This window comes from Rosa chinensis, chromosome 7 (genome assembly GCF_002994745.2).
Source record: "Rosa chinensis cultivar Old Blush chromosome 7, RchiOBHm-V2, whole genome shotgun sequence".
Classification (NCBI taxonomy): domain Eukaryota; kingdom Viridiplantae; phylum Streptophyta; class Magnoliopsida; order Rosales; family Rosaceae; genus Rosa; species Rosa chinensis.
In genome coordinates this window covers 18,429,261-18,454,983 of record NC_037094.1, presented here as the reverse complement: position 1 = coordinate 18,454,983, position 25,723 = coordinate 18,429,261, and the positions used below count along the sequence as shown (strand labels likewise).

Sequence of the window (25,723 nt, the reverse complement as noted above, 5' to 3'; positions counted from 1 at the left end):
CAAAGAGAAAAGCGTTAATGTTGTTTTGTGTGAATGTGTGATGGATTATTTATAGAGATTTGAGTGATAGATAGTGTGGTAATAATACAAAATCCTAAAACATTTAGGATAGTAGCAAATCTATTCCTTCTGTTTACCGGAAGAAACTATCCTAATTGATACTAGGAGTCCTAAGGTAATTGGTAAACGTAGCTAGCTGAATTAATGAAACACTTCTCCACAGCTAGCATTTGCCCAGCTCACAGAAAAAAGCCACCTGAAAAAAAGTCATCTCCTTTAGTCCTTTTTCCTTTCCTTTGCTACCGAAACCCAGTAACAACTCCAACTTTTATTATTTTCCATCTTCATGCAAACCCAAAACACCAAAGAAGAAATTGACAGAAACTCATTTCGAGTCCGAAGAAGCTGCAATCCAATCTTGAATTTGATTGACAATCTGCAGCAGCTCTCTAAGAACCCAGTGATGAACTGGCAATCCAAGCCTCAACGTCCACAGCTCAAAGTTTCTGAATTTATAACTCCACCAAAATAACAACCCGTCAACAACAATCACAACTCAACTAACCTTATTTTGATCCTCAACGTTTTCCGGAAACTCGACCAAGCTCAACTAGTGATCAAGTACGATCTGACAGTCACCAACTCGAAATTTCCAGACTTCAACTTCAGTCAAGGTCAGTCCTCGCCTATAGATGCAGTCTAACCAGAAACCTAGCCAAGAAGTGCCGGAAAACCACCAATGTCGGAGAACCGTGCCGGAGCCGAAAATCATCAGAACTTCATCTAATTCGAAAACATAGTACACCAACGTGTAGAACATGATGAGAGGAGTGATTTTCATACCACATGCACCCCAAACGGTGGCCGGAGTCGCCGGAGGTTCTTCAAGCTTTGGATCATTGATTCTCCGTTCACAGTCGCTGCATGTATGATCCGAGGCCACAGGAGCGTAGGCGACAGCGAGACGAAGAGGGTGGTGCTCATTCGCCGGCCGGAGGTGGCCTGACGGTGGAGCGCCGGTCGGGTTAGGGGATCGGGTCGCTGCTCTCGGTTTCGAGTCGGAGACTGATAGGAGCATAAAATGCGATAAATATAAAGTGCAATCCCTTACACTTTTCTTAGCTATTTCCTTTAAAAAGTCAGTTTTAACTTTGTTTTTCTTTTTGGTAGTTCATGAAGTAGCTCAAGAGAAATAAGAGCTGAAAGGGACCAATGGAGCCATAGATCATGAAGTACTGATGCAGAGGACCAATTTTGATCAACCATTTGGCCATAAATTACTAGGGAAGTCCATGGAATTCATTGTGCAAAACAGTTGCTGCAAAGCAGAAAACTGCAGTTTCAGAATCAGCTTTCTGGGAACAGTTTTGAGGAGCAATTCTTGCATCATTCAAGCTGCAAATTTGAATAATGGGCCAGCGATCCTTGAATACATGATGTTATACTTCAACAATAGCTAAAGAACTGGTCAGAACCATCAACGAGGCAGTAGGAAATCAAAGTCGAAGTAGGCTTCCCGATAAGGCAGAAACTGTCAGCTTTTCACGAAGCTTTTTGGGAGATCTTTTCCGGCTATCTTCTTGGAGTTTTTCCAGAATTTTGTTGATCAATCTAGAAGATATGATGTCATATATTACGTGGGAGTCAAGAACCATCCAGAAACTTGTCAAGACGAAGTCGTTCCTTGTCCAAGAAAGAAGCTTCAGAGTCAGAAATTGAATCCTAGTCAAAACAGGACGGTTTTGCAGAATTCTTCTTTGGACGGATTTCCAGGGCATTTTTGGGAGGTTATTGCTGCTGCAAATATGAAGGAGAGTCCTAGAATGATCCCTCAAGATTTTGGAAAGATTATTAAGGCTTGAAAAATCATTTAATTATGCACCAAGTAGAGTAATCCTCAAGCGACTAAGAGAGGCTTTCAAAGCAGAATTGGAAAAGGAAACTTGGGCTGTGTATTCTATATATATAAAGGCTCTAAACACGTTGGAAAACACCACCCTACAGCGCCATCTTCTGCCATAAACCCTACACAAAGTCTTAAAATTCCGAAGTCCTCCAAGAGCAAAAACCGTGCACACCATCATCCATCTTCATCAAGCCTTGCCGTGTATCATCTTGAGGGGAGTTATTGCGTTCAAGGCTGCCTAAAAGTGAATTCGTGGCTCTCATCTTCTGCCCTTTACGGTTTTTATTTTCTTGTAATTCAAACTTATATGTTTCTAGTTGTGAATTTTGAGACAATGTGTGGCTAATCTACTTTTGTTAGGGGCGATGTTTGAAGCCCCTAAGATATGTTTTCGACAATATTTTAATTCCTAGTTTCGTGATTGCTTTGTGGTGAAATTGTTTATTTGGTTTTGGTTTACAGATAACTCTTGCATGTTTATGTTTTATGAATGCGCACATAAAATATTATGATCATGTGAGTGGGGCTAGAAATAGGTATTTTAATCTCCTAAATGGTTAATAATGCTTGTTTCAATGGTAGTAAAACCTATAGGACAATAGGTGAAACCAAATAAAAAGGATTGCATGCTAGGTAGGCGTTCCACACTAGTTTTGCATACTTGTTTCGATCAAACTTCCACATGTGATTAATGCTTAGAATAAATTGTTGATAGGATAGCGTTCTATACCTTGATTGTTTATTCTAAAGGCTTAGTAATGGTGCGTTCATCTTGCTTAAGTAATCTAGGGAAGTAATAAGAACTTATGCATGCGTTCATGGTTTGTTCTTGATTGAAACCTTTTTCACGACTTAGTAACTGAAACTAGGATGATAAATTTGTCTCAAGCATATTTTGGTGGTGGATTTCCGAGTTCCTAACATCTTCATCCATATCTTTTCAAAACCTTAAACTCAAAATCGTTTTTCTTTACTTTGTTTTCTGTTTATTTTCGTGAAAACCCAAAAACCCCCAGTTTAGTGTGTTTCTGGGATTGCAACACCTCTGCAATCCTCCTCTCTGTCCCTCCATCTTTCTCTCTTTTCTTTTTGTTGTGTGATGTTTCTTTTAGTGTTAGTTTTGTTTTGTTTTGTTTTCTTTTCTTTTGTGTGATTAATATAGTTACCCTCAATCCCCGGCTTTAACGATCCCTGCTTACTCTATATTGCTAACGACTACATCATTGCAGGGTTAAGTTGAGCGTCTAGTTTGGGCGTATCAGAGACCTCGAAGCCTCTGGACGTGATCTCGATCCTTGATCTGATCATGCGTATTTATATCCCCAAGTTCAATCTATTTCAATGGCTAGGATGAAGCGGTGGTGGAATTGAAGGCCACGATCACACCGTTGATTTTCTATTATTTTCTAAAACCTCATAACTTCAAAAAATCACGATAAATAGCTCGGGTATCCTAAAAATTCTCCAAAAATTTCACGAACTTGTCGTGTCGTATACTTTATTATTCAATCCTTAAATCAAGGACTTCACTTTATGAAAATTTCTGAAAATATTCTCAAGTACTTTGACATTTATCGAGATCGTTAAATTTTCACATACGATCTACACTAAGCTCGATACGTTTTTCCGGAGCTCATATCCGCCGTCATATCGACATGAAATAAACTGGTCAACCCTTTAAAAGCTTCTACTTTCCTAAGGGGAGCCGACCCTTAAGGAGATAAAATTTCTGAAATTTTCACATTGGTTGATATATCTCCAACCCACGAGAGCGTGAGAGCTGACAGATCGAAAAAAAATAAGTTGTGAGTGAGCGGTTATGAGCATATTAGTTTTATATGGTATTTAAGGTTTAGGGTTGACCTACTAGATCGAGACCCAAACGACGACGAAAATAGCTGAAATTTTGACCATAATTATATCTTCTTATCATGATAACATTCTACGGTTTATTTTAATAAAGTCTATTTCCTCCACATTGTTCCTCATGGAAGGTTTGGTATTTGATACAACTAATAAACAAGTTATATTACATTAGTAGACATATAAGGATTTTGTGCGATCTAAACAATCGAAATTGGAAATTGATAAATTTTAAATTACCCGTCTATTTATAGCATAATATGTAAAAAAAACTAAAAAAATTTAACCCCATCCGCCGTCATTTCGACATCAAATAAACCAGTCAACCCTTTAAAAACTTCTACTTCCCTAAGGGGAGCCGACTCTTGATGAGATAAAATTCCTGAAATTTTTACATTATTGATATAGCTCCTACCCACGAGAGTGTGAGAGCTGCAGATCGAAAAAATAAGTTATGACCATATTAGTTTTATGTGGTATTTAAGGTTTAGGGTTGACCTACTAGATCGAGACCCAAACGACGACGAAAATAGCTAAAATTTTAACCATAATGATATGAGCATTTTAATGTGATATTTTAATAGTTAATTCCTCACATTTTGCTTAGTTAATTCCTTAACGAATCGATTTTTAACTCAATTTCTATTTTCTTAGGTACATTGGAGTAAATGATGGTGAAATGAGCATTATGTCCACACTTACCTACAAATGGTGGAGATAAAATTGAAGTAAATGAGTAGGAAATCCACCATCATCATCACCCAAAAACATTCCATGTTTTAGAGTGTAATCATCATGTTTTCTCCATCATTTCTCACACTAATCCACCATCATCATCACCCAAAAACATTCCATGTTTTAGGGTGTAATCATCATGTTTTCTCCATCATTTCTCACACTAATCCACCATCATCATCACCCAAAAACATTCCATGTTTTAGGGTGTAATCATCATTTCTCTTTCTTTTCCATATTCTACAAATCACTTTCATACTCCACTTTCATTATTTTTCTTCCACTCATCATTTCACTCTTCTTTTTCTTCCCTATATAAACACCTTCTCCTCTCATTCTAACATACATTCCTTCATCCATTCCATCTTCTTTGTCTCTCCATTTCCTTTCCATTTTTCTCTTCATACTCTAGTTTTAAGTTTCTGCATTTTTAAGCAAAGAGAAGAAGAGAAGAAGAAGCCATGAAGCCTCCTAGCCGTCATCATCCACCTTGTGCCGTGATAGTGAAGTCTTGCTTTAAAGATTCAAGATCAACGTCTCAAGCTCTTCATCATCCACTCCCTTCATGGTGTAATTCTATCTTTTTCCTTGTAATTTCTTTTGGTTTTCTTTGTTTAGATTTGTAGAACTATGAATTCTAGTTAACAAATAATGTTAAGGGCAAAGTTTAAAGCCCGTTTATATGTTTTGAAATAAAGTTGTAATTTCTTTGTGTTGATTTCTATGTTGCTTATGTGAGTTTGTTTAATTAAATTTGCATGATAGAAAACTTTTGTATTTTAATCTTATGTGGTTGCAAACACTTAGGGTTTTGATATAATTGGTGCTAGGTTTAAGAACATGAAATCGACTTTTCGTTTTGTGTAAACTTGAATCAAAGTAGTAAAGGTTTTGTGCAAAGACCGAATTTAATTAAAGAGGATTGCAATTAGGTGGACTTTTCCATACTAAGTTGTACACTTGAGTTGATAGCCTTTCTCTATGTCTAATGCTTTGAACATGACATGATTGACTAGCTTTCTAGGGCTTGATTGCATGTTTGATAGGATTAATCTAGGTGCTTTCGCTTAGGTTAATTAGCATTGAAAAGTAAAATATGGGAAATCATTTGCTTTCGAATGTTTCACATGATCAACTCCTCTCTCATGACATTTAAAATCAACTATAGGAATTGTAATTGGATTTCTTACATATGGATGTGGTTTTGATATTTGTTCCTTGCGATCCACCCTTGTATATATGTTTTTACATTTTCTTTATTTTATTTATCTTAATTTTCAATTCTATAATTCTTAAACCCCCATCCCTTATTTGTGTTTACTTGTATATATTTATTCTTTATTTTATTTTTGTAAATAATACTTTATTATTTTAATTCTTTATTTGTTTATACAATTGTATATATTTATATTCTTTATTTTATTTTTGTAAATAATACTTTTCTTTATTTGTTTCACAATTACAAGTGTACCCTCAATCCCCGGATAGAACGATCCCTATTTGCTTATACTACTAACGATATTTCAGGGTTAAATTGTGCGCTTCCCAAAAGCGACATCAATTTTTGGCGCCGTTGCCGGGGATTGAAAAATCACTTGCTAAGAGTCTTTAATTTTCGTTGAGTCTTAGTGTGTGTCTTAGTGTGATTTTGCTAAGGGACTAGCAAAAGCTAAGTGTGGGGGAATTTGATAGGAGCATTTTAAAGCGACGTCAATTTTTGGCGCCGTTGCCGGGGATTGAAAAATCACTTGCTAAATTGTATCATTTATTGTATATATTTGTTGTATATAAATTGTTTAAAACTTAGTTTAAATTAACTAGGATATTATTTATATTATTGAACACGAATTTTAATTGTAGGTTGTAAATTGAGAGGAATAGGTGAAGTCTCTTTTGTTAATATTGGCCTAAACCCCTTATTGGTACCTAGCTCAGGTCCCTTGAGGTTGAGGGCGGCCTTTATTAACACTTGTTGAACTGTCTTCACACTTATGAACTTTCTCATCTTAGTAAGAAAGCCTATGTGAAATGGTGTCTAGGAAGGGGACAACGTTCATGACGGGTTTTTGAATCCAGAAGTGCTTGCAAATGGGCCTAAACCACAATGTGGGAGTAGCTCATGCCAAAATGGATTTTTCCTCTCGTGTTCGTCCTCCCCCACCTGGCCATTTCAGTAAGGTTGCCCAAACGATTTGAAAGGGAGTTTGTGTCTAGGCGACTATACTTGGGCCGCACGTCCACTTGATTTACCTCTTGGAATTTGATTCGATATCAATAATGTTTATAATAAAAGAAATACTTGTGAATACTCTATACATGTAAATTATTTTGTTGTTTCACACTTTAAACTTGTAAAAATACTTTTCACGTTTTATACTCACTTGTATACTTAACTTGTGTCTTATGTACAATATACTTGTTAATTATACTTGTAGTTTGTAATTAATAGTTATACTTGTTTTTATTTTGTATTTCTTTGTTAATTATAGTTACTAACTTTATTTAATGTAGGTACCGTCTGGCTGCAAGACGTAAAATACAAGCGCTACTTGGGAGGCAACCCATGCAAATCAGATTTGCTTTCTCTTTCCCTATTTCTTTTTATTTTTCAATTTTTCTCTTTAGTTTTTATTTTAGGATTTGTTTTCGTAAATGTCTTCTATCTATGCTTACTTATTACATTGCATGCTTTTAATTGATTACATTGAGGATAATGCAATATTTAAGTGTGGGGGAAGAGATTTATATTTTTGTCTTTCATTTTGAGTCCTATATATATATATTTGTCTTTTATTTTTGAGTCCTTTATATAAAAAAAATAAATAAATAAATAAAAAATTTGCATTCATTCAGTCTTATTAAATTCAGCTATTTACAAAAAAAAAAAAAAAATTATATATATATATATAATAATAATACTAAGCCATGTCTGCATCTCTGTAGGAGTTGAGACTGAGCTCAAGGGAAATGTGAGAGCCACCGCCATAACCGCCACCTCCCTCGGAAGTAGTCTTCATGTTGCCCAAGATGTCCTCACCATGCATGGGGAATAGTGGAAGGGTTTCAATCTCCTGGTGATATTCTCCTCGTTGTTCCATGATCGATCCATCAGCACCATAGCCGACACGTGACCCAAAGTTTAGATCAATGGATCTGTCAGTAGATCTGTCATTACTAGTAGAACCAGTGGAACCAAAATTGAGATCGAGAGATTCACCAACCGGAACGTTCCGAAATTCCTTCAACTTCTGCCTCTCACGAGCCTTGAGGTTCTGGAACCAAAAGAAGACGTTTTTGTCCTCGATCTGCCCATACTGTTTCAGATGAAGGCAGATCTCTTGAATCTGCTCTGGAGTTGGGTACTTAAAACCCTTGTCATAGTAAAGGCCCTTGAGGATTCTTAGTTGAGGCGGTGTGGGAGCCCACCGGTTACTACTCCCGGCTGCTTGGATGCTTCCTCCCTCCTCGGTTGGTTGCTGGGCTTGTAATTCCATTTGTTGCTGGGTTTGTAACTCCATTAGTTGCAGAGTTCGTGGTTCCATGTTGATGAAGAAAGGATTGGAGTTTCGAAAGAAAGGCTGAAGGGTTCAGAGAGAAAGGCTGGAACACGGAAGAATTTTCTTTTGAAGTGAACAGTCGCTCAGAATGCACCTATTTATAGAATGAGTGAGCAGATCTCCACCGTTGGATCGACGATCTCTGAGATTAAATCTACGCGTTGGATTAAAGTCACCCGAAAACACGGAAAAGCTGTTGGTGCGTGGATGACACGTGGGGGAACCAAACGAATCTCGAGGAGCTGTGACAGACAAGCTACAGCAGAAAGCAGGTTTAATTTCCGTGAATCAAGGAAAATAAAGGACGCGTGGGGGAATCAAACGAATCTCGAGGATCCGTGACAGACAAGCTATAGCCGAAAGCATGCCATAAATCCAGGAAAAGAAAGGAATATTTACACGTGGGGGAGTTTCTTGGGCCGTGAACTATCATAACTCTTCTCCTTCCCGGAGAAGCTTTGTTAAAAGCGTGTGCCTGTTGAGATTTCTACCCTATTTTGTGCTTTACATATACATCCTTTTTTGTCTCCTCCAGATTTTACTAAGGTTTGTCTAAGCGTGCAGTTTCAAATTCCTTCTACTTCCTCATGGCTCGAACCAAGGTAGCCCCTCGCAGGGGCGTCAATCAACGCCGAGTTCTCTCTTTGGAAGAAGAAGGTCGTCAAGCGGCCACTAGAGCTGGGCTTACTCGTCCATGGGACCATCGTCCTATCCGTGAGCGTACCCGCAGTCCCCCTCCTCTGCCTCTTCGCTCTCCCAGACTGCATCCCGGAGAGTCTTCTTCCTCACCAGCTACTCGTGCTCCTCGGCCTATGGCCACCCTGGAAAGCTTATCGGATTCGATTGATGATTTGCGTTCCTCTCTCCGCGATGGTATTATGGTGACAGATTGGAGAGTCAATTGCATGATCGATTACATCTCTGAGATGAACTGCTCTTTGATCCGCTGTCACACTGCAATAAACAAGCTTGCTCAGGAAGTCAATAACTTGCAGAGTTATCCTCCTGGGTTTCCTCGCAAGGACGCTACTGCATCACACCATGAGGACCCTCCTCAGGAAGCTGAAACCAGCAAGAGGGCTGCCACTCGCCGGCATACCGCTCCTCCAAAGGAGTAAATGGAGGTACAAGTCTAGGCTGAAAGACTTTAAACATTAAGCGCTGCATGGGAGGCAACCCATTTCAACTGTAGCTGTGGAGGAGCCATCAAACGCAGATTTGCTTTCTTGAACTCTTCCTTCTATTTTATTTTCTTAAATTTTAAGTTGTTTTAGGTTTCGTTGTGTTCATTTTCTCTTCTATGCTTGATTTATGCTTTGCATGATTTATATTTGTTTATACATTGAGGACAATGCATGAATTAATTATGGGGGAAGGATTATTGCTTTATTGTGTTTTTAGTAGTTAGTATATAAAAAAAAAAATGAAAAATAGTTGATGTTGGATTGTGTTTTTAGTTGATGTTGTGATACACTAAGGTATATTGGATTAAACATAGTCTTGAAAAAGGGTAGCTGTTTCAGTCCCATTGCACATCGAGACTCCCTGTTCCCGTACCTAAGTGTTGAAATTGAATTAAATTTAAAAAAAAAAAAAAAAAAAAAGTTGGTTTTAGAGTGTTTTTGTTTGTTTGAGTCTTAGGATGCTCCTAACGTCTAGGATGAACATGTCTCCGAATTCATGGCTGAAGGTTTTCACAATCAAAATAGGACTTAATTGAATTCTGTGGTTAATCGACATTGTGATGCTTGTATGAAGATTTGAGATAGGATTGTAACTTGGTTCATTAAGCATGCTAGGATTAAGTCTGATTCATTTGACCCAAGTGAGCTGTTGAGCTAAAATACTTTCTTTTTGAGTGCTTACTGATAATTTCATAATTTCATGGCTGTATTTGCAAAACCTCATCATTCTTTGGAAATCCAATGATCATGTGCCATAGATTTTAATGGACTAGAGAGTACTAGAACTCGGCTGTTGTGACTGTCAAAACTTGTATGCCATAATATGCACTGATCCTGGATAGGATAGAAGGCATTAGGGTAACCACCATAGCCAAACAAGCATGTGTCCCCAATTGTGCCCGTCGTGGGACTCCTTAGAATGAACCCCTTTGAGCCTACGTTGAAAACATTTGTTTCATCACCCTCACTACCCTACCATGAGCTTAGTACAGGATATCTCTACCCTTGTCTTAAGGACTTAGTAGAGCATGACATAGTATGTAGGGGTGACGATGAAAGACAAGTGTGGGGTGGGGAAAATCCAAGAAAAAAAAAAAAAGAAAAAAAAATTTTGCCTTGAAAAGAAAAAGCGGCAAAAGAAAAGAAAAATTGAAATGAAAACTCTTGGGAAATTGTTGAAGTGTGGTTTTGGACTTTCAAATTTGTAGAAGGCTCAAAGTTGAAAAATTTAGCCTTTGTCCATTCCCATGTTTGTTAGAGTGAAACTGGGCCCAAAACAATGATAATTGGCCCATAAAAATGGTGACATAAGGTGGTTCATATATGCTCTGCTAGGTCCTTAGGATTTTTGTATCCTTAATCTTCATTTCGAAAACCCTAGCTTAGCCCCATTACAACCTGTTTTAAGTGCTGACTTGATCCTTGAGATGGGCAGTCTTTGGTTAGTGGATTCAGTTACGCAGTCGAGCTTATGGTTTAGGTCCATTTGTGCACTTAGTCATTTCATGAGGTCTTTAAAAATTCTTCACAAAATGTGTTTATTGATGAAATATGCAAGTTGTTTGTTGCCTTACAATTTGTTCTCTTGCATATACTTGAGTGTGAAGCTTTTAAGCATAGCCATTTCTGAGAGAAAAATCGAGAGTATGCCCTGTGAGTTTGGATTGGACTTGTTCGAAACATGCTATCATTCACTGTATAACTTAAGTTCTCCTTATCTTGCTTAGTCATATGAATGTCACAGGTTTATTAACCATGGAATTATCTTTGTGATTTTGATTAAGTGTTTAACGTGAAAGCCATGATTTGGAGTCTCTGAGACAACAGTTAGGAGCAATAGAGTCATTTACTTGCTTTTTGTCAAGTCTTTGTTTTGTTTTGGATTTTTTTTTGTTTTGTTTTGCTATGGGACTAGCAAAAGCTAAGTGTGGGGGAATTTGATATGAGCATTTTAATGTGATATTTTAATAGTTAATTCCTCACATTTTGCTTAGTTAATTCCTTAACGAATCGATTTTTAACTCAATTTCTATTTTCTTAGGTACATTGGAGTAAATGATGGTGAAATGAGCATTATGTCCACACTTACCTACAAATGGTGGAGATAAAATTGAAGTAAATGAGTAGGAAATCCACCATCATCATCACCCAAAAACATTCCATGTTTTAGAGTGTAATCATCATGTTTTCTCCATCATTTCTCACACTAATCCACCATCATCATCACCCAAAAACATTCCATGTTTTAGGGTGTAATCATCATGTTTTCTCCATCATTTCTCACACTAATCCACCATCATCATCACCCAAAAACATTCCATGTTTTAGGGTGTAATCATCATTTCTCTTTCTTTTCCATATTCTACAAATCACTTTCATACTCCACTTTCATTATTTTCTTCCACTCATCATTTCACTCTTCTTTTTCTTCCCTATATAAACACCTTCTCCTCTCATTCTAACATACATTCCTTCATCCATTCCATCTTCTTTGTCTCTCCATTTCCTTTCCATTTTTCTCTTCATACTCTAGTTTTAAGTTTCTGCATTTTTAAGCAAAGAGAAGAAGAGAAGAAGAAGCCATGAAGCCTCCTAGCCGTCATCATCCACCTTGTGCCGTGATAGTGAAGTCTTGCTTTAAAGATTCAAGATCAACGTCTCAAGCTCTTCATCATCCACTCCCTTCATGGTGTAATTCTATCTTTTTCCTTGTAATTTCTTTTGGTTTTCTTTGTTTAGATTTGTAGAACTATGAATTCTAGTTAACAAATAATGTTAAGGGCAAAGTTTAAAGCCCGTTTATATGTTTTGAAATAAAGTTGTAATTTCTTTGTGTTGATTTCTATGTTGCTTATGTGAGTTTGTTTAATTAAATTTGCATGATAGAAAACTTTTGTATTTTAATCTTATGTGGTTGCAAACACTTAGGGTTTTGATATAATTGGTGCTAGGTTTAAGAACATGAAATCGACTTTTCGTTTTGTGTAAACTTGAATCAAAGTAGTAAAGGTTTTGTGCAAAGACCGAATTTAATTAAAGAGGATTGCAATTAGGTGGACTTTTCCATACTAAGTTGTACACTTGAGTTGATAGCCTTTCTCTATGTCTAATGCTTTGAACATGACATGATTGACTAGCTTTCTAGGGCTTGATTGCATGTTTGATAGGATTAATCTAGGTGCTTTCGCTTAGGTTAATTAGCATTGAAAAGTAAAATATGGGAAATCATTTGCTTTCGAATGTTTCACATGATCAACTCCTCTCTCATGACATTTAAAATCAACTATAGGAATTGTAATTGGATTTCTTACATATGGATGTGGTTTTGATATTTGTTCCTTGCGATCCACCCTTGTATATATGTTTTTACATTTTCTTTATTTTATTTATCTTAATTTTCAATTCTATAATTCTTAAACCCCCATCCCTTATTTGTGTTTACTTGTATATATTTATTCTTTATTTTATTTTTGTAAATAATACTTTATTATTTTAATTCTTTATTTGTTTATACAATTGTATATATTTATATTCTTTATTTTATTTTTGTAAATAATACTTTTCTTTATTTGTTTCACAATTACAAGTGTACCCTCAATCCCCGGATAGAACGATCCCTATTTGCTTATACTACTAACGATATTTCAGGGTTAAATTGTGCGCTTCCCAAAAGCGACATCACATAACCATTTGTAAGATCCTACGGTCGATTTTGATAAAGTCTATTTCTTACACATTGTTGCTCATGGAAGGTATACTTTTCATTACAACTAACAAGCTAGTTAGACCACATTAGTGGAGATATAAGAATTTTGTGCGATCCAAAAAAATTGAAATTAAAAATAGATAAATTTAATATTACCCATCTATTTATAATGTATTAGTAGGTATTGTGTAAAAAAATTAACCCAATATGCTGTCATTTTGACATAAAATAAACCGGTCAACCCTTTAAGAACTTTTACTTCCCCAAGGGGAGCCGATCATTGAGGAGATAAAATTTCTAAAATTTTTACATTATTTGATATAGCTCCTACACACCAGAGCATGAGAGCTGACAGATAGAAAAAATAAGTTACGAGTGAGCGGTTATGAGCATATTAGTTTTATGCGGTATTTAAGGTCTAGGGTTGACCTACTAGATCGAGACCCAAATGACGACGAAAATAGTTGAAATTTTGACCATAACAATTTTTTCTTATCATGATAACATCCTACGGTCGATTTTGATAAAGTTTATTTCCTACACATTGTTGCTCATGGAAGGTATATTTTTCATTACATGCAACTAATTAGTTATACCACATTAGTAGACTTTTCATCACTCATGGAAGGTATACTTGTTAGACCACATTTGTAGGCATATATGGATTTTGTGCTAAAAAAAAAATGAAAACTTGAAATCGATAAATTTGATATTACTCATCTATTTATAGTGTATTAATAGGTATTGTGCAAAAAAAATTAACCCAATTCGTCGTCATTTCTACATCAAATAAAATGGTCAACCCTCAACATACTTACACGTCCCTAAGGGGAGCTGAACCACGAGGAGATAAAATTCCTGAAATTTGTACATTAGTTGATATAAGTCATACATATGAGAGCGTGAGAGCTGACAGATCGAAAAAATAAGTTACGAGTGAGTGGTTATGAGCATATTAACTTTATGTGGTATTTAAGGTTTAGAGTTGACCTACTAGATCGAGACCCAAATGACGATCAAAATAGTTGAAATTTTGACCATAACCATTTCTTCTTATCATGATAACATTCTACAGTCGATTTTGATAAATTATATTTCCTCCACCTTATTGCTTATGGAAGTATACTTTTTAATACATGTAATAAACAAGTTAGACCACATTAATAGACAGAAAGATTTTGTGCGATAAAAAAATGGAAACTTGAAATCTATAAATTTGACATTACTCATCTATTTATAGCGTATTAATAGGTACTGTGCAAAAAAATTAACCTAATCCATCGTCGTTTCTACACCAAAAAAAGGGGTCAACCCTTAACATACTTACACGTCCCTAAGGAGAGCTGAACCACGAGGAGATAAAATTCCTGAAATTTTTACATTAGTTGATATAGGTCATACTCACGAGAGTGTGAGAGCCGACAGATAAAATAAAAAGTTGTGAGTAAGCGGTTATGAGCATATTAGTTCTATGTGGTATTTAGGGTTTAGGGTTGACCTAGAAGATTGAGACCCAAACAACATAGCTGAAATTTTGATCATAATTATATATTCTTATCATGATGACATCCAACGGCCGATTTTGATAAAGTCTATTTTCTCCACATTGATTCTCATGGAAGGTATAATATTTGTTACAACTAATAGACCACATTAGTAGGCACATTAGTCAGCCCTCACACTCTCGTGGGTAGGGGGTCTAGTAACCTATGTCAAAATTTCTAAATTTTTATCTTCTCGTGCTATTGCTCCCCTTAGGGAAGTTTACGTCTATAAAGGGTTGACCTCTTTGACCACTGTCAAATTGACGTCGGATCGGCCTTTCTTTTTTTACACAGTACATACTTATATGTTATAAATAGATGGGTAATATCAAATTTATCGATTTCTATTTTAGAATTTTTAGATCGCATAACTTGTTTATTAGGGGTATTAAAAACTTAAACCCTCCAACACCATCATGGTTGAGGAAATGGAATTTATGAAAATCCACTGTTGGATGTTGGTCAAAATTTTAGCTTTTATCGTCGTCATTTGGGTCTCGATCTATTAGGTCAACCCTAAACCCTAAATACCGCATAACACTAATATGCTCATAATTGATCATCCCTCACACTCTCATGGGTAGAGGGTCTAGTAACCTATGTCAAAATTTTTAGATTTTTATCTCCTCATGCTATAGCTCCCCTTTGAGAAGTTTACGTCTACAAAGGGTTGACCGCTTTGACCACTGTCGAATTGACGTTAGATCAGCCTCATTTTTTTGACACAGTACATACTTATATGCTATAAATAGATGAATAATGTCAAATTTATCGATTTCCATTTCATAATTTTTGGTTCGCACCAATTCCTTATATGTCTAGTAATGTAGTATAACTTGTTTATTATGGGTATTAAAAACTTAAACCCTCCAACACCATCATGATGGAGGAAATTGAATTTATGAAAATCCACCGTTGGATGTTATTACCATAACAAAATATGGTTATGGTCAAAATTTCAGCTTGAGTTTTTCTATTGGAACCTCTAAATTTACTCACTTGATATCTATGCTTTTTACACCTCTTATCAAATTTTCAAATACTAAATTTACTTACTAAACTTCCTCAAATAACCTCACTCATATAATTTGCAAACAAATTATTATCTTTAAAATAAAAAAATTTAGTCATTTCAATGATTTAATCACTCTATAAATCTTAACTAAATATACATTTCTTAATCAAACATGAGTTTCAAAAATTAATGTCTAATCAATAAGAAAATCCCATGAACTATTATTTAAAAAAAAAATTCTATTTTAGATGTGCAAAAAAAAAATGAAGAAATTATTTGTTTTTATTCTAAAAAAAAAATTCATTTTTTTAATTTTTATTTTTATTTTTTCTGTATTTTTTGTACCACATGATTAATTATTTAAATATTTTTTATTTTCATTTTTTTCAAATATAATGGATTGACTTAGATTTAGGTAATAAATCATAAGAGGAATAATTTTGTTTTCCCTCACCAATATGCGTTCAAAATATATATCATACATTTTTATGTCACATGATCTTAATACATTTTTATATATATTTAATTCTTATTAAATATATACGAATGCTATAATGAGTATGTAGTGAAATTGGAAAATGAAAATAGATAAGGAAAAAAATAATGAATACAATCTAATATTATTGAATTGAAAAGTGTACATAAAATAAATGTAATATTTTTTTTATATAATTATTGTCCTTAATAGTCATTTTATAGTAGGTTATATATGTCATTTAATAATTCATAATGGAGTGAGGTCAAGTGAGCAGATTTGGAGGTCCCAATAGAAGCTCTCTTTCAGCTTTTATCATCATCGTTTGGGTCTCGATCTACTATGTCAACCCTAAACTCCAAATAACGCATAACACTAATATGCTCATAACTGATCATTCGCAATTTATTTTTTCGATCTGTTAGCCCTCACACTCTCGTTGGTAGGGGGTCTAGTAACCTATGTCAAAATTTATCGATTTTTACCTCCTCGTGCTATAGCTCCTCTTAGGGAAGTTTACGTCTACAAACTGTTGACTAAATGAATTGAAATCAAAACAATAAGTGATGCTATGAGAAATCTGAAATTTAAATATTTGAAATTACATTACGTGATGTGATGAGTTCGTGAAAATTTTCAGAAAACTTTTCGGATGCCTGACCTATTTATAATTAATGTATGAAGTTTTGAATTATAGAAATTCATTTTTAAAAAATTAAAAAGGCAATAGAACTCGGAACATATTTTTCAGAACTTTGTTAAATGAGAATGTCCAATTTAAAAACTTGATAATCAAGTATGCGTTGCACCAAGTCCTGTAGTAAATTTCGTGACATTTTTCGGCCAGCTCTTTAATATGAATTTTGGAAGTTTGAATTTTGAAAGGCCACAACTTCATGTCACTCCTAACAGAGGCATCGCTGAATCTTCTACCAATCAACCGCTTTTCATCTGAATTGTAATGTCAATAGAGCATAAGTAATTATACAGTGCTACAAAAGCATTAAAAAAAAATCAGTTTATGGAGACTAAAAATAAACTCACCAAATACAGTGTTAGTAGGGTTCGTAGAGACTTGATCGATTCTTAGCGGCATCGCCAATCAAACGACCATTGTTGGTAAAAGCAATATAAGATGGTGTCGTTCTATTGCCCTGGTCATTAGCTATGATCTCAACGCGACCATGTTGCCAAATTCCAACACATGAGTAAGTTGTTCCGAGATCAATACCAATCGCTGGACACACATCTTTTGCGGCCATAGCCGTTGTAGGTATGGATATTCTTTTTTCTTGATCCAAAATATGAAGAAACCTTAAACAAAGAGAAAAGTGTTTATGATGGATGTGATACAAGACTATTTATAGTGATTTGAGTGATGGATAATGTGGAAATAATACATAATCCTAAAACATTAATTAGGATAGTAGCAAATCTATTCCTTCTTTTTGCTGGAAGAAACGATCCTAATTGACACTAGGAGTCCTAAGGTAATTGGTCAACATAGAATCAAATAATTTGTGGAACCATGTTAGCTATTTTAATTTTAATTTTATTTATTTATTTATTTTTGCTGAATGATCAAGAACTGGAGAGGAATAAACCTATCACTTCATTTTATTAATCAAAGAAGAAGAACAAAAGGAGGAGAACCAAAACCAATACCTCCTAAAATAACTAACAGATCGACCAATTAAAACGAAATTGAGAAACCTTATAATGTCAGTATGTCACTATTACAATACGATACTATAAAATACCACACCAAATAAAGGTCGTACGTGGAACCATGTCAGCTGATTAGTTTCGACAACTAGTTAATGTACATCCCAAAAAAAAAAACAAATAACAAGATTAAACCCAAACATCTAGCACCAAAATTGAAGGTACCCTAGCGCAAGATAACCCTTTTCATTTCTAGTCATAGCAAGAGAACTGTTACAAAAAAAAAAGCAGAGAATTTCTTCTAATCAAGCTGTTGATGGTGTTGATAATCATAGTGCTTCTTCAAATAGCTTTACTAAGAGGGATTTAGCTCCAGGTTTTATTGTGAGTCATTGTAATAGGGATTTGTTGGGTCTTCCTATTTTTTTGTTTCATTAATTTGGGTGCTTTTTGTTAGGAGAATGGTGTTATGAGAATGGCTACGTTACTCTTTATCCCTTCCCTACCGCTATTCACTTCTAACTCTTTTTTTTAATATATTTTTTATAATTTTTGTTTGCTTTGTTCTATTATAATGATTCTTATATATTGACTAGCCAAATTTTAAAGATTGACTGACCGAATTTCTGTACAATGTAAATATGATTGAAGAATGTACATATCATTATCAAAATCCATAGCCACTCATATTGAGCAAATTGTATTTTCACTTTTCTGGTTCGAACATATATAACTTTTGTGGAACGTACTGTAATGTCTTAGATTTACATGCTCAGCAGTATTATTTACTAAAAAGAATGCAACTTTGAATTCAATCATGCACTTAGAAGATTAAAACAGAACTCAGCATGCATACTCATCGAGACGAACTAGTCTAGATCAATGTTAATTAAAAGCAGTTGACATGGAAGCTATTGCTACTACCTATATCGGGGAGTACCGGGACCCCAGGCCAGGCAATATGGAATTGCAAAAGATTTCAAGCTTTCTGAGAAATTTTCTATAATGTTTTCTTTCTTCAACATACTTGGGTGATGGATGTGACATAGGTTTGAGTGAAAAGTTATGCGACAATATATAAACTTAGAAGATTATTAAGTGATTTCAGCTAGCTCAACTGGTGAGCAGAGATTGAAGATTGAATTAGGACTAAACTGTCTACTATTTTTACATATGTATGTGTGGCAAATCTAGTATAAGTCTAACTGGATAAACAGATTAATTTCAGCACATAGGGATCCAAGTAGTGAAAGACAATGTACGGATAAATTAGAGTTTGCAAATGTGTATTGAACAATGGGGCATTCAAACCAAATAATTTGCGTCCATGCACAGTATGCATTAAACTAAACAAAGACCGTAGCTGGTTTAAGATCAGAGAGAGAGAGAGAGAGAGAGAGAGAGAGAGAGAGAGAGAGGGAGTGATCCTAGTACAAATTTAGTACAAATTTATACACGAGGTGTTACCACACTTGCAAATAATTCACTTTTGCCATAGGAGAAAAGTGATATTTCTTAGTAAAAAATACCAAACACCGCACACAGAGAAAAGAAGAATTCAAATATAAAGCAAAAACCAAGTCTATTGCATTATTATCAATATTGGAAGATAAAACTGACTAACTGAGTGATTCATTATACAAAGCGCACACAATCAATATAAGGATAGCATAGGTTAATTTAAACAAGAAGTTTAAAATATCTAGGCATCTAGCTAGCCTCCGGTGTAATCTGCAGACCTAAAAAAAGTAAGATATTTTCTGTCGTGATCAATACTACATTGCATGTATAAGTTATTTGATTTATCTTTTGGCGGCCTCTTTCTTCATATTCCCCTCCGTATAATTTTCATCTCCTTTACCTTATATGAATATCAGATGTAACATGTTCAGATAACTCTCATTCACAGCAGAAAAATAGGATGTACCATGTTCATTAATTCTTCTTTCTCCACCATTTCTCTTCTTACCCTTCTTCTCTTCACTCCTTCCTCCACTCCTCATTTTCTTCTGCTCAATATCTCCTTTACCGTTACTCTTCTTACCGCTCCTCTCTTTCCTCTCTCCACCCTTCCTTTTATTGATCTGATCCTCATCATATCCTTTTTCTGCACTAAAATCAGGTTTGGATTCCTTCATATTATTTGAACCATCACGTTCGTCAGTTCTAGTACTCTTGGCTCTTCTTCTCCTTGGTTTCCTTTCTCCTTCATTCTTATTGGCGTTCTTTAGCTTGTCATGCTCCATAGCCACCTCGTCTGCATTCTTCACCTCTTGACTACTACTCGCCATGGGTTCAACCAATATTGATTCAAGAATATCTTCACCAACCTCTTCCATCGTCTTTCGCCTTGCCACCATTGCTTCAAGAACACCCATCTCATCCTCCTCCACTTCCTCATCATCAACTTCACCTGTTTCACTAAGCTTTTCCCTCTGATTATCATTAACACCATCAACAAACTCCTCTTCGCCATCACTCCCTCCAACCACCTCATTCCTTTTTGCTTCCTCCAAAACCTCTTCTTCATCTGGTTTTTCCTCCAACAACTCCATTAACTTTGCAACCATGCGGAGATGCTTTTTTGATTGCTCATGATTCCTGCACTGCCGCTCACTCCTATACACCTTCCTGCAAACTACACACTCCCATTCGTCTCTCTCTTTTTCCTCCTCCTCCTCCTCCTTGTTACTATATTTTCTCTTCCTCTCAACTGGTTTCGTCCACTCCTGCTCCTCATACTCTATAGCCTTCACCAACTTCTGTTTCTTCAACCGCTTCCTCCTCTCCCTCTCCTCCTCTATCTCCCTCTTTCTCTCCACCTCCCTCTTCGCTACCATCTGCATGACCCTCCTGTCGAGCCTTTTCGCAGTTTGTGCCAAACTCCTCACCTTATTGTTGTATTCCTTCTTTGCTTTCTTCCTCGCCTTCATGTTTATGCGGGACCATTCCTTCACCCCTTTGCGGGAGATCTGACTTAGATCATACTCATCATGTGGATCCTCCCAGCAGAAATCCATTATGGAACTAAAGTTGAGCCAGTAGTTGTAAAATTGAACAACCTCAGGATAAGGGGTGTCGAGATTGCCCATGTCTGGAGGCTTGTGAACCGAATTCCACGGCAGGTCGTTCTTCTTTTGAAAAGCGCGCTCGTTGGCGTAAATCCTTTGAAAAATGTCAGAGTAGGCATTGTAGAAGTTGCGGCTGGAGCTGGAGTAGCCGTTGAAGACGATGTTGTCAAAGGGTACTTCGAGGTCGGGGTTGAAAACTTCAGGGACAGCGTAGGTCTGGCGGTAGGCGTTATAGGTTTCTCGCTTTATGGGATCCATAAGGATTTCGTAGGCTTGTTGGACCTCTAAAAATTTGGCAGTGGCTTCTTCTTGGGACAAGCCGCATTGGGATGATCTACATTTGTCCCAATGGTACGTGAGGATTAGTTTCCTGTGAGCAGCCTTGATTTCTTTTTCTGAGCAATTTGGTTCGAGGCCTAAGGTCTCGTAGTGGCAGACGCGCTCTGTGCTCTTCACCATTGTAGTTTGGTCGCTTGAATATATTATGAATAGACCTAAGAGTAGTATGGTTTATATAGAGCAATGAAACCCTGTTTCAATTAATAAAAAAAAAAAAAACAATGAATCAATACCCTAATTCTAATTGGAGAAGCAAACGTGATTTCTACTTAACATGGGTAACCTACTCAAACCATTAAAGGAAAATAATAAAGGAAAAGACGAACTTTCCTAAATTTTATTTAAACTTAACTTTCCTAAAACCTTCAAAGTCAAAACGTTTTTAGGAGGTCCTAAAACCTTTGAACTATGGTACACTTTTCGCTGAGTTCTCGTATATCCTCATGTTTGCACTGTTGATGATCAATGCTAATCTATATATAATGCTCAGTTGTTTTTACTAGCAACAGTTGTCCCGCAGCAACCGTATATCCTCATGTTTGCACTGTTGATGATCAATGCTAATCTATATATAATGCTCAGTTGTTTTTACTAGCAACAGTTGCCCGCGCGTTGCTGCGGGAGTATGACTTGATTCTCTGTTCCTAATTTCATCAATTCCTCTCTTCAATGCCCTAATCTGTTTTTCCATTGCAAGCTTTTCACCTTCCAAAGCCTGAAACTTCCTCAAGAGCTTCACACTCACTCTATCTGTGAGGGTGAAGATAAACTAAACTAACAAACTGCCATATAGGCTAGGTAGACATCCCGTGTGATGCCGCGGGTATGTGTATATATGTTTACGTATCTCAAAATCTGGTGTTCTAACCATATTCATATATTTACATGTTTCAAAAATCAAAGTTCCAAACAGACTAAGCTTGGCTATTGACGATTTTCCAAAAATCAACATTCTAACCAAAGTTGCTTTTGATATTGGTTACCAAAATGGTTGGACATGAGAAAAAACATTAAATTCCCTCAGTTGGTTCATTTGGTGTTGAGACGTGCCTCATCTGGTGAATGCGCTTTTACATACAAAACTGACTCGGCATTGAGGCAACAGAATCATTCCAAACAATAAACAAAGGATACATACTGAGATCAAAAACTTAGTTACCAACTGCAGTTTTTAGAACTGCTACAGATTCTAGTGCATGTTTCACGTATCAAGAAGAATTTTTAAACACCTCCAGTCCAAAAAATTTAAACTGCATCATTACACTATATCTAAACTCAATTCATGAATGAAAAAGACATGCTATTGTCAAAAACAAATACCAGTATGATCACTTCTATATCTATTTTCAGGTCGGTACGAAGGGGGAAAAAACTTATTTCTACCTCCAACAATCACTTTAGAGGATTAGTAGCATTCACAGGTTTTTTTACAATGGATACCTGAGTTCAAACCACTTGAAAGATTCAACTGCACACTGTTCGCAGAATTTACAAAATGAAATGATAACAATTAGACAATTCAATATTAGTACAATCATGCAAATAAGAAATTCAATATAACAATCATCTAATAAAATTTTAAACTATATACCTGAATCAAATCTAAATACTATAAACGACAATGAAAAATTAAAAAGGAGAGAAACAAAATAATGACCAGACCATATCACTGGCAGACCACTTCATCTTTTCGCTTGCTTCGCAAATCACTTCATCTTTTTGGTTGCCATTCATCTGCTGCTCAAAACAATTGCATGCCTACATATCCAGAAGAAATCATCAACACACATTATCAAAAGGAAAACAGAAAAATAAGAACAGGTGGAACATTTTAGTTATGTCCTATTCATTACCTATTTAATCTCTTTTCCCAGTTTCCTTCTTGCTGTACCCAAACTTTCTCCTTCTCTTCAGACCTTGCAGACCAATTTTTTACAATAGTAGCATATGAAACCTGCATACAAAACCAATCACAGTTTAACATTAAATAGGAATAGTTTACAATTACAATGGACAAAATTGAGAGAGAAGAATTAAGGAACCTTGAATGTAGAAGCAATCTATGTCTCCAAGCATGAACAATAACTCTGGAATTGGATGTTTGAAGCCACACCTCAGCAGCTTTGCTGCCGTTCTCAACACACCTCCACCTCAAGGTTAAGCCATAACCCAGAAACCCCTGACATCACCAAAACCCCAAATCAAAATTCTTTCAAAAAGAACCACAAATTCTTTCAAAAAGAACCACAAATTCTTTCATTCTCCGTGTTTCTTGATTATTACTATTATCAGAGAACACAAAAACACACACACGGAGAACATGCAGAACATATTCTCTGGAATTCTCTCCCTCTCTTTCACTCTATCAACAACAGAAACACAAAGCTCAGCCAAGAACAAAGAGAAAAAAGAAGAAGAAAACATCGTGTTTATCAGCTTGAGAAAATAGACTACATGAAACCCAAAATTTAACTCATCACCAAAACCCACTCTTTGAACATAAATCAAATTTGACGAACTGTAAATCGAAAAAACAGCCAACGAAGAAACCCTATATTGAAGAAACACAGATGCAACCATGGCATGCAACATCAGAACTGAAATTACCCGCAAATCGGTTGCAAGTAATCTTGCCAAAAATCCTCAAATGCAAATAAAAGACTGATTGCACAATCCTCAACACTATTTACCTCTCGGTGTAGCGAGGTATCATAGACACGATAGCACTGAGAACACCCAGGTGTCGAAGCAAGAAATACACACACTGCTGAGCAACAACCCAACTGTCCAAGAAATCACCACTTTCCTCGCTCTCTCTCTCCACCTCTCTGCAACGAAGAAGCAAAGACACGATAGCACTGAGAACACCCAGGTGTCGACGCAAGAGACAGGAGGCAGGGGTACAATAGACTTTTGACAATACGGCTCGGCTGGAGCCGACACTGTTCATAAGCCGATGAACAGTGCGTTGAGAATTAGTATATAGTAAATAAACTAACAAAAATACCAGTATGAGTAATACATCGCAGAAATACCAAATTCCAAAATCAATGAAGTGCCTCCAAATCTTCATTAAGCATTAAAATAGCATTGTACATGAAAATCCACTAACAATTTTGGAAATGGAGAAGAGAACACTATATTAAATGAATATCTATGAGTATCACAAAAAAGTTCTATATTGCTCTTTTACCACCTACAAAAAGCAGACTTAGTAAGGCAGTAATCTTAACCCTCGTTTTGAAACCCAATTTAATAAACAACGTAAGTTATTCTAAATTTGTAAACAGATAAACAGTTAAAATGCATTTGATGCTCACCACGCCTTGATCTTGGATGAATTTGATGCTCTTCATCCCTACCAGAAATAGCATTTTCAGCTTCAGATATACTACCAGCCAAATTCTGATGATCTGATATTTCTTGCACTTCTCTCTGACTACTATGATTTTCATCATGACAGTCCTGTAAAAATCTTTTTGTTCTTGTCCACCTCATCTTTGGAGCCATAACTACATTAAAAAAATATCCATTAGTTTTAACTTCAAATAATTGTGTTTTGTAATTTGTAAATCAATATGTAAAGTCCTAACATCAGATCAATTTAAGCAACAATAAAGAAATTGGCAACAGCTTGGAATTTTCAAGTAAAAACTCTGAATTTGTGTTTTGGTTGCTGAGAAATTTTGCATTTAGAGAGTACAGTGAGTTGCAAAGTATGTGATATATTTTTCCGGGTAGCAAACAGTATGTCAGAGTTTTCCAATTTTGAAATGGTTCAGGCAAGCAGCCAGTTTTAGTAAGCAGCTGTCTACTTCCAAAACTTTTTGTTTTCCTCTGCTATAGATATATGCTGACATAACCAAGGCATCTGAAAACGCAACATAAATACATCATTAATTCTATTTTTGCAAAAATAGAATTTTGCAAAAATAGAATTACTGATCTTCTATATTCTCATTGTTCACTGGTGCAACAGCAGCTAGATCATCGAAAGAGTTTAGGGTGTTTAGCTTCTGCCTTTAGTATAGTTGATATTAAGAGAGTGAAGCAGATTTCAGTAGAAGCCAACCATACTATGGCATTCCCTTATGTTGTTTTCAAACTTTTGCTGTTATAAACAGCAATGCTAACTGATCACTAATCAGAACAGAGAATTCTCAGATATACCTCTACTTGTATCAACCATGACAAACAACATACTAAATTCAACATGATTTCCTCACCAGAAAAAAGCATGCAATATTATCATATACCAATAGCTCATAGTAGGAATACAACTCAAAATCAAATTTCAGAGCTACAGTTTTGCTCGGATATCTCTTTGTTTTTCAATTGCAATTAAAAAAAGAAAAAAAAAAGCAAATAACCTAATAATATATGAACCTTCTCTTCCAAGCATTTGAAACCATATACATATTCTCTTTCAAGCATTTCCATCAATGAAATAGTTGATAAAATTTTTATTTTAGAGAACGTATGTATAATCCACATTAGTTCAAATTCAAAATTTATACCTGAATTTCCAACAGTTGAAAAACTCAATAGCACGCTGTTCCAAATATCTGCAAAATCAAAAAGAGGTGCTTACAAATTTGGCATCACTATATCTGACCAAACTTGAACCCAAATATATTATATTCCTAGATAGACAATTCCTAAA

At 35.7% G+C, this 25,723-nt stretch overlaps 1 protein-coding gene and 1 long non-coding RNA gene across 2 annotated transcripts; both read right to left on the bottom strand.

The window, feature by feature from the left end:
- Positions 1 to 610: 610 nt before the first annotated feature.
- LOC112177529 (DNAJ protein JJJ1 homolog) lies at positions 611 to 21,180 on the bottom strand. Its single transcript, XM_024315818.1, has 3 exons — positions 20,393 to 21,180; positions 19,578 to 20,281; positions 611 to 1,065 (listed from the first exon to the last, which is right to left on the bottom strand). The coding sequence occupies exons 1-3, from the start codon at positions 21,178 to 21,180 to the stop codon at positions 611 to 613; spliced, it is 1,947 nt and encodes a 648-aa protein (XP_024171586.1).
- Positions 21,181 to 22,719: 1,539 nt separating this feature from the next.
- LOC121050761 lies at positions 22,720 to 24,071 on the bottom strand. The gene is made up of 4 exons (XR_005803799.1): positions 23,751 to 24,071; positions 23,103 to 23,239; positions 22,914 to 23,014; positions 22,720 to 22,818 (listed from the first exon to the last, which is right to left on the bottom strand). It is a non-coding gene; the product is annotated as an uncharacterized LOC121050761 (long non-coding RNA).
- Between the last annotated feature and the right edge of the window lie 1,652 nt (positions 24,072 to 25,723).